This window comes from Vipera ursinii (genome assembly GCF_947247035.1).
Source record: "Vipera ursinii genome assembly, chromosome: 1".
In the NCBI taxonomy this organism is placed as follows: Eukaryota; Metazoa; Chordata; class Lepidosauria; order Squamata; family Viperidae; genus Vipera; species Vipera ursinii.
Window position 1 is genome coordinate 11,861,207 of NC_139512.1, and position 24,646 is coordinate 11,885,852.

The following is a 24,646-nucleotide window of genomic DNA, read 5'->3' on the forward strand; positions in this document are numbered from 1 at the left end:
CATAAAAGGGCCCCGTTGGAAGACTCCCTGCCCTGAAACCCGCCCAGATCCTAGAACCGCATCTCGCCACCCTGAGGGCTGCTCTCCCAGCCTATTCGGGGGGCTCCTGGTTGGAGAAGGCAGATTTCCCCCAGTCTGCTTGGCCAGCCCAGCCACGTCTTGCCTGAAGGAGACCAAGAACGCTCTTGAACCTGCCCCAGATCTCAGTTGGCTGAAGACGACCGTTGCCCCCCCCCCCCAAGAAATTCTTCCTGTCAAAATGGAGATTCTCAATCATCCAAGTCGGGGTTATCCCGAAGGTGCTTTTCCACAAGCCAACTAGACTTTTTTTTTTTAGGTGGTGGGGGGGCTTTGTTCCTTGAAAACATTTCAAAACGTCAGAACTGAAGAAGCTTCCTTGGGGGGGGGGGTGTGGGGTGGTGGAAATAACCAGCCAAGAAAATCCAGTTGCCTCTCGGAAAAGCACCTTCGGGGCATGTCAAATCTTTTTGCGTTCCGTTTCACGTGGCATCAATGTTTAAAAAAAAAAAAAGATTGGGTGGGGGGGAGGGCCAGAACATGCTTGGGGGTGCCAGAAGGGGTCATAACAGTGGGGGGGGGGTGTCAGGCCAGGTTTGTACATGCCCTTCCGGTCTTTTTTTTCCCCCCTCCCCAAATGATATAAAAAGAAACAGAGGCCGTTTGACTCCTTTAAATAATATCCAGAAGGGGAAAATTATAAATGGCTCTCTGGTGATCTTGAAGCCAGGGGGAGAAAAAATTACATCTCTGCTTTTTTTTTAAAGCTAAAATATTATGGATTTTGGGGTGGGGGGGTGGCTGGATTGGGAGAAAGAAACTCTTGAGGCAAAAGGCGGCCTAATGAATCAGTCCATCGAAAGAGGTGGAAACCAGCAAATGTGCTTGATGGATGCCGGCAAAAGCGGGGAGTGGGGTGGGGTGGAATATTCTGATTTATTTAGTAGTACAACGTCTTTTAAGTAGAAAGGAAGGGAAAAATACGTGCTTCAGCTTAAATGCTGGTACGATTCTCATGCTCATTCTAATGTGAGAGGAGGGCCAGGTTGGTTTTGACATCCCCGCATCAGCTTTCCAACTGGGAGGGGGAGGTCAAAAAAGTCAAGGGGTGGTCATGAATGCAATCCCTGCCACGTTTGAGGGGTCCTTGGTGGTCTCTGAGCTTCTTTGTTTCCTTGCAGACGTTTCACGACCCAGCTAGGTAACATCGTCAGTGACAGAAGAGAGTGGGGGGGTTTTCCCCCTCTGTTTATAATCAGGGGTGTCAATTTCATTGAGGGCCGCATCAGCATGGCGGTTGCCCTCAGGGGGGCGGGTGGGTGTGGCCAGGGTGGGCATGGCCTACTGGGTGGGCGTGGCTAGAGTGCGTATGGCCTACTGGGTGGGCGTGGCCAGCTCTACATCGTTGGCATCAAGGGTGCCTATGGGGGGTCCTGGGCAGGAGTGGGGCAGATCTGAGGGTCTCTGGCGGAAGGAGGGTCTCTGGGCCAGGGCCAAGGCAGTGGGGGCCGTTCCCTCACTGTTTCCAGGATGGCTTCACGGGCCACATGAAACCACTTTGCGGGCCGGATCCGGCCCCCGGGCCTTGAGTTTGACATGTCTGGTTTATATATATTAGCTTGTTCTTTCAGTGTTGGTGGGAATGTCCTTAGTGCTTCCTTGATTAGGCTGTTGCTTAGTGTCTGACTGTTTATCTGACTTGGTAGTTCCTTGATTGGGGTGTTGTTTACCGTTTGATTGTCGGTCTAAGTGTTAATCTTCAGTGTTAAACTCGGCTTACTGGGGTGTTGGTTGGTTGCTGGCAAGGAGGTGTTTTGGTGTTTTTGTTTCCTGTGTAGCTTTTTTGATGCTCTCTTTTGAATGGTGTTTAAATGAATGGCATGTAAATATAAACAAGAGAGCCAACCCCGCTGGCTCCCTTTCAGCACTCATGATGTTGCCCAGTCTGCAAGCAAACAACCAGGTTCGGAGGGCACCAAGGACTTGTGTTTTAATAACAACAACAACAACAACTGGAGCACCACTTTGAACACTATTGGCATTGACAAATTTGCCTTTAGTCAATTGCCAAAGGAGGCCTTACTAGGAGCTGCTTCCATCCTGCAACGAGATCTGTCATACCATCAAACATCCACATCTGCCTATCCCAGGTGTCCTTGGTAAGGACTCGATAGGTAGACAAAAATGCCAAATCCAGTCTGGACATCTGGCTGACTGTGCTATGATTAATAATAATAATAATAATAATAATAATAATAATAATAATAATAATAATAATAATTTTAAGGAGATACCTGGTTGATACCTAGGATGCTGGCAGCAACCTGTGTCAACCATTAGCGCCAGTCAATTTGAGTGTTCACTTGACTGAGATTCAATAATAATAATAATAATAATAATAATAATAATAATTGCTGGAAGGGACCTTGGAGGTCCTGTAGTCCAACCCCCTGCTCAGGCAGGAAACTCTATACCATTTCAGACAAATGGCTGTCCATTAAAAACTTCCCGTGTTGGAGCATTCACCACTTCTGGAGGCAGGTAGTTTCACTGGTTAATTGTTCTCCCTGTCAGGAAATTTCTCCTTAGTTCCAGGTTGCTTCTCTCCTTGATGAGTTTCCATCCGTTGCTTCTTCTCCCGCCTTCAGGCGCTTTGGAGAATAGAATAGAATAGAATAGAATAGAATAGAATAGAATAGAATAGAATAGAATAGAATAGAATAGAATAGAATAGAAAAGAAAAGAAAAGAAAAGAAAAAAAGAAAAGAAAAGAAAAGAATAGAAAAGAAAAGATTAGAATAATATCAGAATAGAAGAGAAGAGAAGAGAAGAGAAGAGAAGAGAAGAGAAAAAAGAATAGAATATTAGAATAATATCAGAATAAAATAGAGAATAGATTAGAATAATATTAGAAGAGAAGAGAAGAGAAGAGAATATGGAATAAATAGAATAAGGAATGGAAAAAAAGAATAGAATAGAATAGAATAATATCAGAATAAAATAAAATAGAATAGAATAATATTAGAATATGGAATAGAATAGAACAGAATAGGCCTTGGAGGTCTTCTTGTCTAATCTTCGAGTCTTTCTCTTTCGTTTTCAATGTCAGTTTGTCCATTTCTGCACAATCTAAAATTTTCTTAATTATCTCTTCTTCCGCTGGTGTTTCTTCATCTTTCCAATGTTGAGCAAATACAATTCTCGTTGCAGTTTAACACACGTAACATTAAATATACACATTGCTTCTCCTGATTGCCTACAGTTATACCTAACAAAAAATAATTCTGGCTTAAAATCTATGTTTGTGCGGGGGGGAAGGAAACGTACTTTCAAGACCTTTGTCAAGGGCTGATTCAGGTTGATGCTTCAAAAGATGCATCCCAGCTATGAAATTGCCTCCGCTCTGGAGAAATATTCAGGCCATCTGCGGCTCGGTGTATCGTGATGGGCGCTCTTAAGCGTGCGACGGTTCTATTCTCGCAAGCCACGATGTGGGGGAGGTGTGACTGAAGGCGCGCTGGCTGTTATTACAGGTGGCGGTTTCTAATCTAACAGTCGCATTTATTTTTAGAAGATTTAATAAGCCTTGAGTTGAGGCTAGTTTTGCTTCAGAAAGCAAGAGGGGAGAGGTCAGCTGAAGCACCAGGCAGCAGCTGCAAGACTTTGGCTGTTTTCCTTGAGAAGCCTAAGCAAGTTCAGACTCCATGCATCCTTGGAAGGGTGACCACCAGGTGATAAACAGTTAGGGCCACAGGTACTCCTTGATTTGCTTACCATCACAAATCGGGGGAGAGGTCAGCTGAGGCGCCTCACAGAAGCCACAGTACCTCGGCTGTTTTCCTTGAGAAGCCTAAGCAAGTTCAGACTCCATGCATCCTTGGAAGGGAGACCACCAGGTGATAAAACAGATAGGGCCACAGGTACTCCTTGATTTGCTTACCATCACAAATCGGGGGAGAGGTCAGCTGAGGCGCCTCACAGCAGCCACAATACCTCGGCTATTTTCCTTAAGAAGCCTAAGCAAGTTCAGACTCCATGCATCCTTGGAAGGGAGACCACCAGGTGATAAAACAGATAGGGCCACAGGTACTCCTTGATTTGCTTACCATCACAAATCGGGAGCACAATTTCCTTTGCTAGCCAAGGCAGTTATTAAGTGATCCCAATACGACCACCCTTTTTGTGCCACAGTTGTTGCGTATCTCTGCAGTTGTTAAGTGAATCACATGGTTGTTAAATGAATCTAGTCTCTCTCCCCCCCCCCCCCCCCCGTCCCAACTTTGCTTGTTACAAGCTGGCTGGGAAGGTCTCAAATGGTGATCGTGTGATTCCCCCAAGACGCTGCAACATCACAAATATATGTTGGTTGCCAAGAGCACAAATTCTGACTGTGAGGGCTGTAAGTGTGGAGCCTTTTTTTCCAGGCCTGTTGATAAAGTTGGAAGGGACCTTGGAGGTCATCTAGTCCAACCCCCTGCTCAGGCAGGAAACCCTACACCATTTCAGACAAATGGCTGTCCAGTCTCTTCTTAAAAACTTCCAGTGTTGGAGCATTCACCACTTCTGGAGGCAGGTAGTTCCACTGGTTAGTTGTTCTAGCTGTCAGGAAATTCCTCCTTATATTCTAGGTCGCTTCTCTCCTTGATTAGTTTCCACCCGTTGCTTCTTGTCCTGCCTTCGGGCGCTTTGGAGAATAGCTTGACTCCCTCTACTTTGGGGCAGCCCCTGAGATATTGGAACGCTACTATCATGTCTCCCCTAGTCCTTCTCTTCATTACACTGGACATAGCCAATTCCAGCAACTGTTCTTCATATGTTTTAGCCTCCAGTCCCCAAATCCATCTTTATTTCTCTTCTCTGCACTCTTTCTAGAGTTTCAACATCTTTTTTTACATCGTGGTGACCAAAACTGGAGGCCGTATTCCAAGTGCGGCCTTACCGAGGCGTTGTAAAGTGGTATTAGCACCTCACGCGATCTTGATTCTATCCCTCTGTTAACGCAGCCTAGCACTGTGTTGCCTTTTTTGTAGTGTCCCGTGATCCCCTTTGGGGACCTTCTGACGAGCAAAGCCGGGTTCGGTTAACAACCGGGTTACTCACTGAAGAACGGCAGTGATTCATTTTAACAGCCGGGGCAAGAAAGGTTTAAAAAACAACAAAACAACGGGGCAAAAAGTCACTTAGCAACCGTCTTGCTTTAGCTATGGAAATTTGGGGGTGAGTTGTGGTCGTAAGAGGACTGCCTGTCATTTAATCAATTTGATGTCTACGGAGATTCTCCATCATCATCATCCGGGTCATGGTTGTCCTGAAGAGGCTTTTCCAAAAGGCGACGGGACCGCCTTGGTTTGGTTTTTCCCTTGAAGAGGTTTCCCTTCTCATCCAAGAAGCTTCCTCCAGTTCTGACTGAATGGTGGAGGATGGAAGGGCTTCCATCCCTTCCAGTCATCTGGTCCTTACGTAGCGCTCTTTCTGAGGGTCGTTGAGGCCACTTGGGGGTTTTATCTGTGCCCTCGGGGTCCCCTGAATAGTGCAAACATGGCTGCGGAGCTGCCGAAAAGGACGGTTACAGCTCTAATAATCCTAATAAAATCGGTAATAAATAAATAAACGAGGAGATGGGAGTCTGCGAGGCCAACCCCTCGACTTATCTAATAACTCTGCTTTTTTTTTTGTTCCTCTTTCTCCCTCCCTCCCACTCCCCCCCCCTCCGTGGCCACAGGTCCCCCGCAGTTCGTCAAGCACCCCGTGGACCAGATCGGGGTGTCGGGAGGCGTAGCGTCCTTCGTGTGCCAAGCGACGGGAGACCCCAAGCCCCGCGTCACCTGGAACAAGAAGGGAAAGAAAGTGAACTCACAGCGGTTTGAGGTAAGGGAACGGAATCGTAGAATGATAGGCTTGGAAGGGACCATAAGAGGTCTTCTAGTCCAACCCCACCCCCCACCCTGTTTGCTGAAGCAGGTGACCCGCCTATACCGTTCCAGACAAATAACAGAATAACGGAGCTGGAAGGGACCTTGGAGGTCTTCTAGTCCAACCCCCTTCCTGAAGCAGGAGACCCCTAGCCCAAGGGTGGGCAACCTTGGCTCTTTTACGACCGGTGGACTTCAACTCCCAGAATTCCTGAGCCAGCCACGCTGAGGGAAAAGGGAGAGGTTTCCATGCTGAGCTACGCTGGCTCAGGAATTCTGGGAGTTGAAGTCCACCAGTCACAAAAGAGACAAGCTTCCCCACCCCTGCTATATCCAGTGGAATTACTCGTTTGTACTTTTAGAGCAGGGGGGGGGTCTTCGAACTTGGCTCTTTGATGACTGGTGGACTTCAACTCCCAGAATTCCTGAGCCAGCCTGGCTCAGCGTGGAAACCTCTCCCTTTTCCCTCAGTGTGGCTGGCTCAGGAATTCTGGGAGTTGAAGTCCACCAGTCCTCAAAGAGCCAAGGTTGCCTCCCCCTGCCCTATGCCATTCCAGACCAATAGCAGAATAACAGAACGGGAAGGGATCTCAGAAGTCTTCTAGTCCAACCCCTTTGCTGAACCAGGAGACCTATCTACCACCTCCACCCCCCCGAATAGCCGGAGGGAGATCTTGGGAAGATCTCCCAAGAAAGAGAGATGAGGGCAGCCAGTCCCTTCCCATAGTCAGCCGAGGCCTCTGGCACAGCTGGCTTTTCGTTTTCCCAACACTGGTTTTAGTAAAATAAACCCCTAGCCCACCAAACCCACTTCCACGAAGCTGGCTGGATGCAAAGGCTACAGTAGTCCTTCAGTTACGACACACAGTTGGGACCAGAACCTCTGTCGCTAAGTGATGAGGTCATTAAGTGAATCAGCAAGTAACCGTGCCCAATTTCATGACCTTTTTTTGTGTGTGTGCGGCTACGCTCATGAAGCGAACCCGTCTTCCCCCATCGACTTTGCTTGTCGGAAGCCAGCTGGGAAGGTCTGTTTTAAACGCAGGTAGTCCTCAATTTACAACCGTTCATTTAGTGACCATGCAAAGTTACGACAACACTGGGGGGAAAAGTGAAAAAAGGACCGTTTTTTTGCACTTACGACCGTTGCAGCATCTTGGTAAGTTACGTGATTCAAATTCAGACGCTTGGCAACTGCTTCATATTTACGATGGTTGCAGCGTCCCAGGGTCACATGACCCCCCCTTTTGCGACCTTCTGATAAGCAAAGTCAAAGGGGGGAAGCCGGTTTCATTTTGCAGCCCTGTCACTAACTGCACGACTGCAGTGATTCATTTAACGACGGGGAGAAGAATGGACGTGAAAGGGGACAAAATTCACTTAACCTCTAAGTAATGAAAAATTGAGGCTCGGTTATGGTGCTAAGTCAGCCCATTGCCAAATGCCTGCATCACAATCGCACGACTGCCAGGATGCTACGATGGTCATAAGCGTGGGGACTGGTTATAAGTCATCCTTTTTTCAGCGCCATTGTAACTTCAAACGGTTGTTAAATAAATGTTCGTAAGTCGAGAACTACCTGTATTCTATCTCAGGGGTCTTCAAACTTGGCCCTTTGATGATGTGTGAACTCCCAGAATCCCTCAGCCAGGCAGGCTGGCTGAGGAATTCTGGGAGTTCAAGTCCACACATCATCAAAGGGCCAAGTTTGAAGACCCATGCTTGTGGACTTCAACTCCCAGAATTCCTCACCTAGGCAGGCTGGCTGAGGAATTCTGGGAGTTGAAGTCCACAAGTCATCAAAGGGCCAAGTTTGAAGACCCATGCTTGTGGACTTCAACTCCCAGGATTCCTCACCTAGGCAGGCTGGCTGAGGAATTCTGGGAGTTGAAGTCCACAAGTCATCAAAGGGCCAAGTTTGAAGACCCATGCTTGTGGACTTCAACTCCCAGAATTCCTCACCTAGGCAGGCTGGCTGAGAAATTCTGGGAGTCGAAGTCCACAAGTCATGAAAGGGCCAAGTGTGAAGACCCCTGCTTGTGAACTTCAACTCCCAGATTTCTTCACCTAGGCACGCTGGCTGAGGAATTCTGGGAGTTGAAGTCCAAAAGTCATCAAAGGGGCCAAGTTTGAAGACCCCTGTTCTGTCTGGTTGGACCCCCAAGTTGGGTCTTCTCTGTCTGACTTGGCCGTCCTTTTGCAAGAGCCTTGAAGTCCTGGCTGTTTTTCCAGCTGTTTGGAGTGGGTGGTTCGGCCAGCTGTGTGCAGCCAGTGGGGTTTTATAATAGGGAGTTTTGTATTCAGTTCAGGCGCTGTCAGTTCTCTGGGAGGATGCTGTACAGGTCGTCCTCGGGTTACAACGGTCCGTTTAGCGACCGTTCAAAGTTACAACGGCACAAAAACAAGTGACTTATGATCGTTTTTCACACTTAACGGCCGTCGCAGCATCCCCAGGGTCACGTGGCCAAAATTCAGGCCCTTGGCAAACTGAGTCATATTTACGACGGTCGCCATGTCCCAGTGATTCCCTTTTGTGACCGTCTGACAAGCAAAGTCAAGGGGGGGGGAGCCAGACCCGCTTAACAACCTGGTTACCAACTTAACAACTGCAGCGATTCACTTAACAACTGCGGCAAGAAAAGTCGTAAAATGGGGCAAAAAACCTCATTTAACAAATTTCTCACTTCGCAACATAAACGTTGGGCTCGATTGCGGTTGTAAGTTGAGGACCACCTGTAGTTGGCGTTTTTGCCCTGGAGGTTCTGTGATGTGGCCATATAAATTATTTAAATAAATATAGACTTACATAAACACACAACTGGGAAGTTGGTCCTTTGTAAAAATTGTGGGGGGTTTTATGCACGTAAACACATACCTGGGAAACTAGCTCCGTTCAAAGGAATGGGTAAATAGGTAGTCACACACACACACACACACACACACACGGGAAGTCAGTCCGTTGCAAAGATTGTGCATTTTTTTATGCACACCCTTAGACACATTCCTTGGAAACTAGCTGCATGCAGACAGAGATGGGTAAATAGACACCCACACATAAACACACAGCTGTGGGAAGTTGGTCTGTTGCAAAAATTGTGGTGGTCTTTATGAGTACTTTTTTTTGTAAAAGAAAAAGGTGCCGGAACTCACACATGTCATACAACCCGCCTTGCGTATGCTACAAGGTTCCATCCAAAAAAGGTGTCAGAACTCCGTTCTGAGCGTTCTATGGGAAAAAAAGCCCTGGTCTTTATACACACACACAAACACACATCCCTAGGAAGCTGGTCTGTTGCAAAGATTGTGGGATTTTTTTTTATGCATACTTACACACATTCCTGAAAAAGCATGCAAAGAGGGATGTGTGAATAGATGTGTGGTGGTTTTCATACACACATACACACACACGTATGTTCTTGGGAAGCTGATCCGGTGCAAGGATTGGTGTTTTTTTCCAGACACACATATACATACTTAGAAAACTAGCTACATGCAAGAAGGGATGGGTAAATAGACACATAAACACACATCCCTGGGAAGTTGGCCTGTTGCAAAGATTGTGGTGGTTTTTACACACACACATCCCTGGGAAGTTGGCCTGTTGCAAAGATTGTGGGTTTTTTTTATGCAGATGCACAGACACATATTTGGGAAACTAGCTGCTTGCAAGGAGGGATGGGTAAATAGACACACAAACACACCTCCTTGGGAAGTTGGCCTGTTGCAAAGATTGTGGTGGTTTTTATACATACACAGAGAGAGGGAGAGGGAGGGAGAGAGAGACCCGGGACAATGGATGGAGCTCCTCTTTAATTGAATGGAATTAACTTCCTCTCTCTCCGATCCAGACCATCGAATTTGATGAAGGCGCAGGAGCAGTTTTGAGGATACAGCCGCTTCGGACACCCCGGGATGAAAACATTTACGAATGTGTTGCCCAGAACTCCGTGGCAGAGATCACGGTCAACGCCAAACTGACTGTTCTCAGAGGTAAAACAAAAAAAAAGAAAAAGAAAAAAACCTTGAATGATAAGAATGTTTTTGGCGGTTGCCCTTCGGAGGTGGAAAACTTGGTGTCCGAATCTGAAATTACTTCAAAATGCAAATTATCGGACTCAAGTGGAGCTGCTGCTATTTAAAGCCAACATAATCAGGACTGGTGTGAAGAGGGTTTTTTTTTACCAAAAACTAGCTGTGGTTTACATCAGAGTAAATATTTCTGTGATTGCAGCTCGAAATGGGGTATGGTAGGCTTGTAATTCGATGTCGGTTTGTCTGGGGTTGGAATCCACTTCAAAAGTTGTAATTTGCCATTATGATCCGCTCCTCCCCTTTTCTGATCCAGGGAAAAGGTAGAATAGCAAATTTGCGCAGATGAATTTTATACCGAATTGCTGCCATCAAAGACTCACCAAGATATAACAAGGGCTGTCTGCATTTATTGCCGTGTTTCTCCAGCTGGGCTGCTTTAAGATATCCCAAAGTTGGAAGGGACCTTGAAAATCATATAGTCATAGACTTCTAGGGTTGGAAAGGACGTTGGAGGCCGTACAATCATAGGTAAAGGTAAAGGTTCCCCCGCACATGCGTGCTAGTCGTTTCTGACTCTAGGGGCCGGTGCTCATCTCCGTTTCAAAGCCGAAGAGCCAGCGCTTGTCCGAGGACGTCTCCGTGGTCATGTGGCTGGCATGACTAGACGCCAAAGGCGCACGGAACACTGTTACCTTCCCACTGTAGTGGTCCCTATTTTTCTACTTGCATTTTTACGTGCTTTCGAACTGCTAGGTTGGCAGAAGCTGGGACGAGTAACAGGCGCTCACTCTTGCTACACGGCATTCGGGATTTGACCCACCAAACTGCCGACCTTCTGATCGACAAGTTCAGCATCCTAACCCGCTGAGCCACCTCGTCCCTCGTACAATCATAGACTCCTAATATTAGATGGGACCTTGGAGGTCATAGAATTTTAGATCTCTAGAGTTGGAAGGGACCTTGGAGGTCATCTAATCATAGACGTCTAGAGTTGGAAGGGACCTTGGAGGTTGTAGAATCATAGACTCCTATTAAACGGGACCTTGCAGGTCATAGGATTCTAGATCTCTAGAGTTGGAAGGGACCTTGGAGGTCATATAGTCATAGATTTCTAGGGTTGGATAGGACGTTGGAGGCCATACAATCATAGACTCCTAATATTAGATGGGACCTTGGAGGTCATAGAATTTTAGATCTCTAGAGTTGGAAGGCACCTTGGAAGTCATATAATCATAGAGGTCTAGAGTTGGAAGGGACCTTGGAGGCCATATAATCATAGACTTCTAGGGTTGGAAGGGACCTTGGAGGTTGTAGAATCATAGACTCCTAATATTAGACGGGACCTTGCAGGTCATAGAATTCTAGATCTCTAGAGTTGGAAGGGACCTTGGAAGTCATAGAAGCATAGACTTCTAGGATGGGAAAGGACCTTGGAGGTCAGAGAACCATAGACTCCTAGGGTTGGAAGAGACCATGGAGATCTTCTAAGTCAGGGGTCGGCAACCTAAAAAAGAAAAAGAGCCACTGGGAACCGGTTCCATCACAAATTAAAAAAAGAGGGAGCCGCGTGCGTGTGTCCAGGCACGCACATGCGCAAAAAGGTTTTTTGCGCATGCACGGACGCACGCGGCTGCCATTTTTTTAAAAATGAGATGGAACCGGTTCCCGGTTGCCCGATGGCGACGGCCCGTCTGCAAAGCTGCCGCTTTCGGCAGCTTTGCAGACGGGCCGTGGCAGCTTCCTCAAAGAGCGGCGCCCCTGCCCATTCCGAGAGGTGCGCGCGCACCTCTCCGAACGACCGGAGTTGCGCGCGCACCTCCCCAAACCTTTGGGGAGGTGCACGCGTACCTCCGTTCGAAGGGGCAGCGGCGCCGCTCTTTGAGGAAGCTGCCGAAAGCGGCAGCTTCCTGAAAGAGCGGCACCGCTGCCCGTTCGCGCGGAGGTACGCGCGCACCTCCCCAAAGGTTTGGGGAGGTGCGCGCGCACCTCCGGTCGTTCGGAGAGGTGCGCGCGCACCTCTCGGAATGGGCAGGGGCGCCGCTCTTTGCGGAAGCTGCCGCGGCCCGTCTGCTAAGCTGCCGCTTTCGGCAGCTTCACAGACGGGCCGCGGCGGGCTTCCTGAAAGAGCGGCACCGCTGCCCATTCGCGCGGAGGTACGCGCGCACCTCTCCAAAGGTTTGGGGAGGTGCGCGTGCACCTCCACCAATTCGGGGAGGTGCGCGTGCACCTCTCCAAACGGGCGGTGCCACTCTCCATTTGGAGAGGTGCGCGCGCACCACTGCCCGTTGGAAGAGGTGCGCGCGCACCGGGCGGCTGGGAGCCGCAAGAGACGGCTCAAAGAGCCGCATGCGGCTCCGGAGCCGCAGGTTGCCGACCTGTGTTCTAAGTCAAGAATAAACAACATGGCGACTGCTTTAGAAAGAAAGTTGCAGTTTATTGAAGAAGAGAGCCAGACAGAAAGATGGCTCTGGAAGAAAAAGAGAGAGAGAGTGAGCACGTGTAGGGAGTGGGTTTTTATACCCTCTGGAGCCTTTTGTTTGGAGTTGTTTCCTGTTCCTGTTTGAGGCTTTGTATTTCCTGTGTCATGTATTCAGACCTGAGTCCCATTGGCATCTGTGGGTTAATCCTATTATGTCCTGTCTTAGAGTTTGGGTGGGCTGTGTAGATTTTAGGTGTCTTTGTCTTCCTAATCTTCTAGCTGGAGGCCTCCAACCTTCCTGAATGGATGATCACATCTGCATTTCTACAGAGCTGGTTTCTGCTTGGGGGAGGGAGACTTGGGGCTATTAAGAAAAACTGGGCATGCTTTTCTGCCTCTTTAAGATCCTTTGAGGAAATATATTTTTCTGCCCTTTTAATATTTTCTTCTCTGGGCGGGGCTGACTTCCCACAGGCAGGATAGGTTTTGATCGCATGATCCCACTGTGATCGTGCCGTTTTCGACTCTTTGCCACAGACACCCCCTGCTTTATGCAAAAATCGAGCGTGCGAGTCCATGCTTCCCACTTGTGCCCAGAAGGTGCAATGAGGCTACGTAAAGATATGCATATCTGTGGAAGGATTGCAATCTGGGATCCGAAGCGTCATCGCCTCTCCAGCCACCTCCCACACCCGATGTTCCAGCACACGGGGGGTGGGGGGGGGTTTCCTGGTTCCCCGCGTTCACTTCTCATGTCAGATGGCAGAAGGAAGAGGAACACTGCATAAAAAATGGGGAGAAAAATCTCATGTTTGTTTTGAGATCCCTGGTTTCTTTGGCCCACACTTCGCCATTCTTATTTTATAAAGAATTCAAAGTGCCGAATATATCTAATACTCCTTTCTCTTCTGATTTTCCGTACAACAAGCAGCCCTAGGAGGTGGGATGAGCTGAGAGACAGGGACTTTGATAAGGCGGAGCTAGAGCTCCCCAGTCACCTGGTGACTGGCCCAAGGCCATCAGCCATTTTACAGGCCTAAAGCAGGCCTAGAATTCACCGTCTCCTGGTGACTGGCCCAAAGCCATCAGCCGTTTTTCAGGCCTAAAGCAGGCCTAGAATTCACCGTCTCCTGGTGACTGGCCCAAAGCCATCAGCCGTTTTTCAGGCCTAAAGCAGGCCTAGAATTCACCGTCTCCTGGTGACTGGCCCAAAGCCATCAGCCGTTTTACAGGCCTAAAGCAGGCCTAGAATTCACCGTCTCCTGGTGACTGGCCCAAAGCCATCAGCCGTTTTTCAGGCCTAAAGCAGGCCTAGAATTCACCGTCTCCTGGTGACTGGCCCAAAGTCACTCAGTTGCTTTTATGGGGATCCCAGGAGACTGCAATTGTCATAAATACGAGCCAGTTACCAAGCGTCTGAATTTTGATCACGCAACCACGGGGGATGCCGCAGCAGTCATAAGTGTGAAAAATGGTCATAAGTCATCTTTTTCAGTGCCGGTCACTAACCCAAAGTTTGTAAGTCGAGGACTACCTGTAGCAGAATTTGGCAAGTCTGAATGCGCGTGGCCCCTTTTCCTCTGTTCTCCTTAGGAGAACCTCTTGAGTCGTTTTCTCACATTACGGCTCCGTCCCAGGCTCAGGTTTCTTTTATCTGACCTTTCGGTGGTAGTTCTTCATCCTGTTGCTCAAGGAACTTCCCTCTGCCCCTTCAATCAAAAAATAGCCCCACAGTTAGCCCAGGCAGTACATAAATTGAACTATCATGAAAAATAAAGAAGTAACCGAATGCCAGGCACCATCCTTCCGAGGTCGGTAAACTGAGGACCCAGATTGTTGGGGGCAACAGGCTGACTGTAAACAGCTTATAGAGGGCTGTAAAGCACTGGTAAGCAGTATATAAATCTAAGTGCTATTGCTATCTATCTATCTATCTATCTATCTATCTATCTATCTATCAGTATCTCTGTCTGTCCGTCTATCCATCTACTATCTATCTATCTATCTATCTATCTATCTATCTATCTATCTATCAGTATCTCTGTCTGTCCGTCTATCCATCTACTATCTATCTATCTATCAGTATCTCTGTCTGTCCGTCTATCCATCTACTATCTATCTATCTATCTATCTATCTATCTATCTATCTATCTATCAGTATCTCTGTCTGTCCGTCTATCCATCTACTATCTATCTATCTATCTATCTATCTATCTATCTATCTATCTATCTATCAGTATCTCTGTCTGTCCGTCTATCCATCTACTATCTATCTATCTATCTATCTATCTATCTATCTATCTATCTATCTATCTATCAGTATCTCTGTCTGTCCGTCTATCCATCTACTATCTATCTATCTATCTATCTATCTATCTATCTATCTATCTATCAGTATCTCTGTCTGTCCGTCTATCCATCTACTATCTATCTATCTATCTATCTATCTATCTATCTATCTATCTATCAGTATCTCTGTCTGTCCGTCTATCCATCTACTATCTATCTATCTATCAGTATCTCTGTCTGTCCGTCTATCCATCTACTATCTATCTATCTATCTATCTATCTATCTATCTATCTATCTATCAGTATCTCTGTCTGTCCGTCTATCCATCTACTATCTATCTATCTATCTATCTATCTATCTATCTATCTATCTATCTATCTATCTATCTATCAGTATCTCTGTCTGTCCGTCTATCCATCTACTATCTATCTATCTATCTATCTATCTATCTATCTATCTATCTATCTATCTATCAGTATCTCTGTCTGTCCGTCTATCCATCTACTATCTATCTATCTATCTATCTATCTATCTATCTATCTATCTATCTATCTATCAGTATCTCTGTCTGTCCGTCTATCCATCTACTATCTATCTATCTATCTATCTATCTATCTATCTATCTATCTATCTATCTATCTATCGGTATCTGTCTGTCTGTTTATCTATAGTGGCACAGTGGTTAAAATCTATCTATCTATCTATCTATCTATCTATCTATCTATCTATCTATCTATCTATCTATCATCTGTCTGTAGTCAATCTGGCTCAAGATTGACTCAGCCTTCCATCCTTCCGAGGTCTGTAAAAATGACGACCCAGATTGCTTGGGGGCAAGAGGCTGACTTTGTAAACCGCTTAGAGAGGGCTATGAAGCGCCGTGAAGCAGTCTATCAGTCTCAGCGCTACTGCTAGTGCCATCACAAAAGCAATTGCTGACGAGTCGAACCCAGCAGGTGTGCTTCGGATGTGCCCAGAGGCGCAAGGGAAGCAGGTGTTTCCTCAACAGATAGGTATTGATGCAGACGGAGAGACAGAGATGAAAAGAGAGGAGGGGTGGGCAGTCCCACGATAACCACACTTTGACAAGCCCTGGATCGGCACGCAAGCCAGATGGCGTGCCTCGTTTATCCACCGAGGGATCCCGGCGAGCGGGCAAGGCTGGCTTGTTGCCGCTCCATTGGTGTTGGCAAACAGGCGTGTGTCAGCCAAGCAGGGACGCTTGACAAGAGGACCCTCGCCCCAACCAGCTGCTGCACACTTATTATGCGGCGTTGCGCTGTCGTGCGCAGTTTCTCCCCAACACCCACGCTGGGTTCGGAAGGCCTCATTAAGCGGCATGTTAATTGCTGGGGCTTTCTGGTTAGCAAATGAGGTTGCCGCTCACCTGGGGTGCGGCAGTACCCAGAAGGCGTTGGATCCCGCTGGCCCGTTGCCAAGACTGAAGGATTCGCGACAGGCGGTGGCATTCAAATCCTCACCCACAGCGACAGTTGGCATTAGCAGAGCTTGGAACAAACAACATGGCATGGAGGGGGGCGGGAACGGCAACAGGAATTGCCACAGAGAAGGCAACAGAGTGTAAATGGCAGCCAGTCCCAGCCCTGCTATCCTCTCTGCACGTCGGCACTTGAATTTCCAGAACTCCACAGCTTCCGATACGGTTCTGGAAGTCATCAAACCCAGGAGAACGGTGACGTTGCCTGTTTAGTGCAGTTAGGTGATCCTCAACTTATAACCGTAACAGAGCCTGCCCATCATGGTTCTAGGTCAGTTGCAAAATGGGTCATCGACATCGACCGATTTTAAGACCCCTTTTTGTGGTGGTCGGGAAGCGAAGGCTGCAGCCGTTAAGTGAACATCATGATCATTAAAGGAATGCGGCGGTCATTAAGCGAATGCCACGGGTGTTAAGCGACTGCTGTAGTCGTTCAGCAAGCACCGTGATGGTTAAAGGAATGCGGCGGTCATTAAGCGAATACTGTAGTCATTCGGCAAATGCCATGATCGTTAATGAACGCCACAATTGGTAAAGAAAAGTCATAGTTATTAAGTCATCAAATCTGCAGATGACACCAAGCTGGCAGGAATAGCCAACACTCCAGAAGACAGGCTTAAGATACAGGAGGATCTGGGCAGACTTGAACACTGGGCACTATCTAACAAAATGAAATTCAGTGGTGAAAAAAGCAAGGTTCTACAAATAGGCAAGACAGACCAAATGCACAAGTATAGTATAAGTGGTACCTTGCTCAATTGTAGCAACTGTGAGTGGAATCTCCAAGTCCTAGTGGACAATCACTTAAATATGAGCCAGCCGTGTGCTGCCGCTGCCCAATAAGCCAACACAGTTCTAGGTTGCATTAGGAGAGAGATAGAATCAAGATCACGTGAAGTGTTAATACCACTTTACAATGCCTTGGTAAGGCCACACTTGGAATGCGGCATCCAGGTTTGGTTACCACGATGTAAAAAAGAGGTCGAGACTCTAGAAGGAGTGCAGAGAAAAGCAACAAAGATGATTGGGGGACTGGAGGCTAAAACATATAGGGAACGGTTGCTGGAATTGGGGATGTCTAGTTTAACAAAGAGAAGGACGAGGTGGGATATGACAGCAGTCTTCCAATATCTCAGGGGCTGCCCCAGAGAAGAGGGAGTCAAGCTATTCTCCAAAGCACCTGAAGGCAGGACAAGAAGCAACGGATGGAACCTAGAACTAAGGAGAAATTGATTAGTAGTTCCTTGATTAGGCTGCTGTTTACTTTTTGATCGTTTGTCTGAGTTGGTAATTGCTTGCTTGGAGTATTGTGAAGAGTTGTCGCACTAATACTGAGAGGGCAAGCCACTTGAATATAAACAGAGAGCAAACCCCACTCTCTTCTAGCGCTGATGCTGTTGCCTAGTTTGGTAATGAAATGTCTACAACAGGGGTAGGCAACCTTATGACTTGTGGACTTCAACTCCCAGAATTCCTGAGCCAGCATGCCTCAGCTTGGGAAACCTCTCCCTTTCCCCTCAGCATGGCTGGCTCAGGAATTCTGGGAATTGAAGTCCACGAGTCGTAAAAGAGCCAAGTTTGAAGACTCCTGCTCTAAAGGTACAAACCAGTAGTTCCACCGGATGGAGAGTTGGTCTATACACAGGGGTGGGGAACCTGGGCGCTCTTATGACTTGTGGACTTCAACTCCCAGAATTCCTGAGCCAGCCAGGGTTCAACTTGGAAACCTCTCCTTTTCCCCTCAGTGTGATTGGCTCAGGAATTCTGGGAGTTGAAGTCCACCAGTCATAAAAGAGCCAAGGTTGCCTACCCCTGGGCTAGGCCAACCTTGGCATCTCTATGATTCGTGGACTTCATCTCCCAGAATTCCTGAGCCAGCCTGGCTCAGCTTGGAAACCTCTCCCTTTCCTCTCAGCGTGGCTGGCTCAGGAATTCTGGGAGTTGAAGTCCACCAGTCATCAAAGAACCAAGGTTGCCTACCTCTAGGCTAGGCCAACCTTGGCATCTCTATGATTCGTGGACTTCATCTCCCAGAATTCCTGAGCCAGCCATGGCTCAGCTTGGGAAACCTCTCCCTTTCCCCTCAGCGTGGCTGGCTCAGGGATTCTGGGAATTGAAGTCCACGAGTCACAAAAGAGCCAAGGTTGCCTATCCCTGGTCTACAAGAAAACTACCAAGCTTAGAGAGCACCAAGGACCCGACAGTCCTCCTCCTCCTCCTCTTCCTCTCCCCAAATCCCACTCTCTTCTAGAACGGATGATGTTACCCAGCTGGGTCATGAAACATCTGCAAAACACCCAGAGCACCAACTATCACACACACACACCCAAAAAAAAATCTGTCGAAAAATAAAGCAGATGTCTCTTGATGGAAAGAGCCAATCAGGACGCTCCCTCCGGCTGATTTAGTGGGGCTTCACAAAAGATCACCTGATCGGTGTGCTCTTTCCAGGCCAACTCTCTTCCCCATACCAGAAATAAAATAAAAAAAAATCTCTGCTTTTTGAGTAAGAGAAATGGGGAGTATAAACGGCTTCTGCCCACCCACATCCTCATCCTGTTGCTGGTACAGTATCTGCATGTTCGCTGTTTCAGTAACTTCAAAGTGGTTTTTAAGAAGAAAAAAAACAATAACCAGGGTCAACATAAAACAGGAGAAAAAAGGGGGGAAGGAAAAGAAAGGAAGACAAAGAGGAACAGAGGTGGGAAGAAGGGGAAAGCAGAAAAGAAAGAGGGGAAGAGGGAAGGAAAGGAAAGAAGGGAAAAAGAGAAGAAAAGAAAGAAACGAAAGGTTAGGTAGAGAAAGGCAAAAGGGAAAGGAAAGGAGTGAAAAACAAGAAAAGGGAGAAAAAGCAAAAAGGAAAGAAGGGGGAAGAGAAGAAAAGAAAGAGAAAGGAGAGAAGGAGGAAAGGGTAGAAATAAGAAGGAAAGAAAGAATGGAAAAAGAAGAAAGGGAAAAATAGAAAAAGAAAGGAAAGAAAAATGTGGAAAAAGAAAAAAAGGAAAGAAAAGATGGAAGGATGGAAGGAAAGAAAGGATGGAAGGAAGAGTTCTTTGTTCTTTCTTCCATTCAATAAATAAAAGAAAAAATACAGGTAGTCTTAACTTCCAACAGTTCAGTTAGCGACCGTTCAAAGGTACAACGGCGCTGAAAACAGCGACTTACGACCGTTTTTCACAGGTACGACCGTTGCAGCGTCCCCAAGATCCACCCGATCCGAACTCAGGCGCCTCGCGACCGATTCCTATTTACCACCGTTGCCTTCTCCCAAGGTCACGCGATCGATTCCCCCTTTGGCGCCCTTCTGACAAGCAAAGTCATAATTTTGCCTTTGGAAGCCAGATTCACTTAACGACCGGGGTCACTTAGCCGAACACCTGTAGCGATTCGCTTAGCAACCCTAGCTGGAAAGTTCGCAAATCGGGGCCAAAGCTGAACCTGACACGATGTCTCCCTTAACACTAGACGTGTGGGGCTCCGTTGTGGTCGTACGTCGAGGACTTAGCAGGTCTCAGGCACACATCAGGACAAGGAACCCCCATTTGGCTACCAAGCTTAGCAACTGTAGCAGGAAAGGTCGCAAAACGGGGCCAAAGCTGAACCTGACACAATGTCTCCCTTAACACTAGACGTGTGGGGCTCCGTTGTGGTCGTAAGTCGAGGACTTAGCAGGTCTCAGGCACACATCAGGACAAGGAACCCCCATTTGGCTACCAAGCTTAGCAACTGTAGCAGGAAAGGTCGCAAAACGGGGCCAAAGCTGAACCTGACAAGATGTCTGCCTTAACACTAGACGTGTGGGGCTCCGTTGTGGTCGTACGTCGAGGACTTAGCAGGTCTCAGGCACACATCAGGACAAGGAACCCCTATTTGGCTACCAAGCTTAGCAACTGTAGCAGGAAAGGTCGCAAAACGGGGCCAAAGCTGAACCTGACAAGATGTCTCCCTTAACACTAGACGTGTGGGGCTCCGTTGTGGTCGTAAGTCGAGGACTTAGCAGGTCTCAGGCACACATCAGGACAAGGAACCCCTATTTGGCTACCAAGCTTAGCAACTGTAGCAGGAAAGGTCGCAAAACGGGGCCAAAGCTGAACCTGACAAGATGTCTCCCTTAACACTAGACGTGTGGGGCTCCGTTGTGGTCGTAAGTCGAGGACTTAGCAGGTCTCAGGCACACATCAGGACAAGGAACCCCCATTTGGCTACCAAGCTTAGCAACTGTAGCAGGAAAGGTCGCAAAACGGGGCCAAAGCTGAACCTGACAAGATGTCTGCCTTAACACTAGACGTGTGGGGCTCCGTTGTGGTCGTACGTCGAGGACTTAGCAGGTCTCAGGCACACCTCAGGACAAGGAACCCCTATTTGGCTACCAAGCTTAGCAACTGTAGCAGGAAAGGTCGCAAAACGGGGCCAAAGCTGAACCTGACAAGATGTCTCCCTTAACACTAGACGTGTGGGGCTCCGTTGTGGTCGTAAGTCGAGGACTTAGCAGGTCTCAGGCACACCTCAGGACAAGGAACCCCCATTTGGCTACCAAGCTTAGCAACTGTAGCAGGAAAGGTCGCAAAACCAGGCCAAAGCTGAACCTGACAAGATGTCTGCCTTAACACTAGACGTGTGGGGCTCCGTTGTGGTCGTAAGTCGAGGACTTAGCAGGTCTCAGGCACACGTCAGGACAAGGAACCCCCGTTTGGCTACCAAGCTTAGCAACTGTAGCAGGAAAGGTCGCAAAACGGGGCCAAAGCTGAACCTGACAAGATGTCTCCCTTAACACTAGACGTGTGGGGCTCCGTTGTGGTCGTAAGTCGAGGACTTAGCAGGTCTCAGGCACACATCAGGACAAGGAACCCCCCTTTGGCTACCAAGCTTAGCAACTGTAGCAGGAAAGGTCGCAAAACGGGGCCAAAGCTGAACCTGACAAGATGTCTCCCTTAACACTAGACGTGTGGGGCTCCGTTGTGGTCGTACGTCGAGGACTTAGCAGGTCTCAGGCACACCTCAGGACAAGGAACCCCCGTTTGGCTACCAAGCTTAGCAACTGTAGCAGGAAAGGTCGCAAAACGGGGCCAAAGCTGAACCTGACAAGATGTCTCCCTTAACACTAGACGTGTGGGGCTCCGTTGTGGTCGTAAGTCGAGGACTTAGCAGGTCTCAGGCACACCTCAGGACAAGGAACCCCCGTTTGGCTACCAAGCCTTCCGCATTAATTCGCAGCCTGCGTCTCCCCAGCTGACAAAAGAACGGGGAAGGACGGGTTCCAATTCTGCAACCAGCTGCTTTGCTTTCTCGAAAAGCTGCTCACCACCACCCCGCCTTCTTGGGCTGCAGCCCTGTTTTGCAGAGGCAATAAATTCTAAGCAAAAAACGCACGCATTGGAGCCCGCAGGATCTGGAATTTCATTTAGGGGGGGGCCTTTGCAAAACCGCCGCTGTTTGCTTCCGCCGAAATCTGCTCGCCCCTCTTTGTTTTTTGCCGTTTGTTTGTTTCCCCAAACCCCAGGCGCCAAAGGAGACCGAAGGACCTGTTTGTGATGTGACACAAGACGCCGACTCTTAAGCGAAACGTTCATTTATTCCGACTGTATTACAAAGGGCGGAGAGCGTTCGTCTCTCTCTCTCTCTCTTTGCTTACTGATAGTCCTTGACTTATAGCTACGGCAAGAGCCCTTAGACTTATACACCGCTTCACAGGGCTTTACAGCCCTCCCTAAGCGGTTTACAGAGTCAGCCTCTTGTCCCCCCCCCCCAACTAATCTGTTTTAACCTACTTTTTAATGTGTTTTAACTTATTTGTGGGCGTTTTGTTTAATCGTTTTTAATTTTTGTATCTTGTTTTTTTAATATGTATTGCCCTGTTCACCGCCCTGAGTCCTTCGGGAGAAGGGCGGTATACAAATAAAATTAATAATAATAATAATAATAATAACTCCCTAAACAATCTGGGTCCCCATTTTACCAAGGACGGAAGGCAGAGTCAACCTTGAGCCGGTCGGGATCGAACTGCCAAACTCCTGGCAGTCAGCAGAAGTAGCCCTGTAGTACTGCCTTCTAACCACTGCGCCGCCAAGGCTCTTATGATTGTTGTTGAGTTGTTGGAATTACGGTTGTTAAGTCATGCCGGGCCGGAGGGTGCCTGGTTTTGTGTGCTGTCTGCATCTCGCAGATGGGGCTTTGCTTGTTTGTGCGGACCGGTTGCTGGCGTGCCGCAGCCCGGTTCTGGTCCACGGACCGGAGATTGGAGACCCCCGATCTAGCCCATCGTTGTCTTCCTGCAGTGACCATCAATTGCTTCTGCACTGAATGTGAAGCGGGTCCAGGAACTCCTTCTGTGTCCCCAGATAGACTGCCTCTGACCAAGATGCCCAAGGTCAGACGGTCATGAATGATGGATAGCTCAAATCAGTGGGGATGGATGTAGACCCGACCTCAAGGACAGCAAAACCTGCCCGTTGAGGATAATGGGTTCACTTAACAGCTTCCGATTCGCGTAGCGACCCTGCTGATTCACTTAATGACTGCCTCAAAAAAAATTGTCAGAAAATCGGGTTGCCCAGTGACCCACTTAATGACCGGGGTGACTCAACGGCCATGATTCCAGGCTCAATGACGATCGTAAAAAGTGTCATAAAATCGAGTTGCTCGCATAATGGCTAAATAAACAGAAGGGTGGAGAACCCCTTGATTGTTTTGACATTCATAAAATGAAAGAGTTTAGGAGACCTCGGTGCTCTCTGAGGGTGGTGGTTTTCTTGCAGACGTTTCATGACCCAACTAGGTAACATCATCAGGGCTGGAAGGGAATGTGGGGTTTATGGAGTGGAGAAGGAGGAGAGGAGGAGGAGGACTATGGGGTCCTTGGTGCTCTCTGAGCTTGGTTGTTTCCTTGCAGAAGTTTCATGAGCCAACAAGATAACATCATCAGGTGCTAGAAGGGAGTGGGGTTTGTGGAGAGGAGGAGGAGGAGTAGAAGAAGGAGGAGGAGGAGGAGAAAGAGAAGGAGGAGGAGAAGGAGGAGGAGAAGAAGAAGGAGAAGAAGAAGAAGAAGAAGAAGAAGAAGAAGAAGAAGAAGAAGAAGAAGAAGAAGAAGAAGAAGAAGAAGAAGAAGAAGAAGAAGAAGACGACGACTGTGGGGTCCTTGGTGCTCTCTGATGAGCTTGGTTGTTTCCTTGCAGAAGTTTCATGAGCCAACAAGATAACATCATCAGGTGCTAGAAGGGAGTGGGGTTTGTGGAGAGGAGGAGGAGGAGTAGAAGAAGGAGAAGGAGGAGGAGAAAGAGAAGGAGGAGGAGAAAGAGGAGGAGAAGGAGAAGGAGAAGAAGAAGAAGAAGAAGAAGAAGAAGAAGAAGAAGAAGACGACTGTGGGGTCCTTGGTGCTCTCTGATGAGCTTGGTTGTTTCCTTGCAGAAGTTTCATGAGCCAACAAGATAACATCATCAGGTGCTAGAAGGGAGTGGGGTTTGTGGAGAGGAGGAGGAGGAGTAGAAGAAGGAGAAGGAGGAGGAGAAGGAGAAGGAGGAGGAGAAAGAGGAGGAGAAGGAGAAGAAGAAGAAGAAGAAGAAGAAGAAGAAGAAGACTGTGGGGTCCTTGGTGCTCTCTGAACTTGGTTGTTTTCTTGCAGACGTTTCACGACCCAACTAGGTAACATCGTCAGTATTCGAAGGGAACGAGGTTTGCTCTCTGTGTCCTTGGTGGTTCCCCGATTAAACTGATGGTTACCGTTTGATTATTTGTCTGAGCCGGTAATTCCTTGATTGGGGTTTCGTTTATGGCTTGGCTGTTATTTATTTATTTATTTTCTTTTAATTCCATTTATATCCTGCCCTTCTCCGAAGACTCAGGGCGGCTTACAAGCTTAGCAGTAGCCTTCATTCTATGTATATGCCTGCTTATTAGGGCTTTCACACACACACACCCCAAGCGGCATTATTACAAAGTCAGCTTAATTGCCCCCAACAATCTGGGTCCTCATTTTACCTACCTGGGAAGGATGGAAGGCTGAGTCAACCTTGAGCCTGGTGGGACTCGAACCTGCACTAATTGCAGGCAGCTGGTGTTACTTAAGGAGGCATTAGTTAGTTAGTTTAGTGTTAATCTTAGTGTTAATTTTTAAGCACAGGAATACATTGTACTCTGGGATCTCTGGTGCTGTCCGAACTCGGTTGTTTGCTTGCAAATATTTCATTGTCCAACTAGGCTGAGATCATCAGTGCCTGAAGGGGGCGGGGTTTGCTCTCTATGGGAGGGTCCTTGGTAGTTCCTTGATGAGACTGGTCTTTACTGCTTGTTTGTTTGTTTGTTTGTTTGTTTGTTTGTTTGAGTTGGTAGTTTCTGGATTGTGAGAAACATTCCCACGAACACTGGCAGGGCAAGCGGCTGTCTATAAACAGAGAGCAAATCCCACTTCCTTTTAACACTGATGATGTTACCTAGTTGGATAACGAGATGTCTGCAAGAAAACAACCAAGTTCAGAGAGCAC

At 47.8% G+C, this 24,646-nt stretch overlaps 1 protein-coding gene across 1 annotated transcript in view; it reads left to right on the top strand.

The window, feature by feature from the left end:
- The window catches only part of PTPRS (protein tyrosine phosphatase receptor type S), a 256,467-nt gene that overhangs the window by 55,045 nt on the left and 176,776 nt on the right, over positions 1-24,646 (top strand). Inside the window, 2 exon segments of the mRNA XM_083365216.1 lie at positions 5,741-5,886; positions 9,779-9,920. Coding sequence (XP_083221342.1) covers positions 5,741-5,886; positions 9,779-9,920 — 288 coding nt within the window.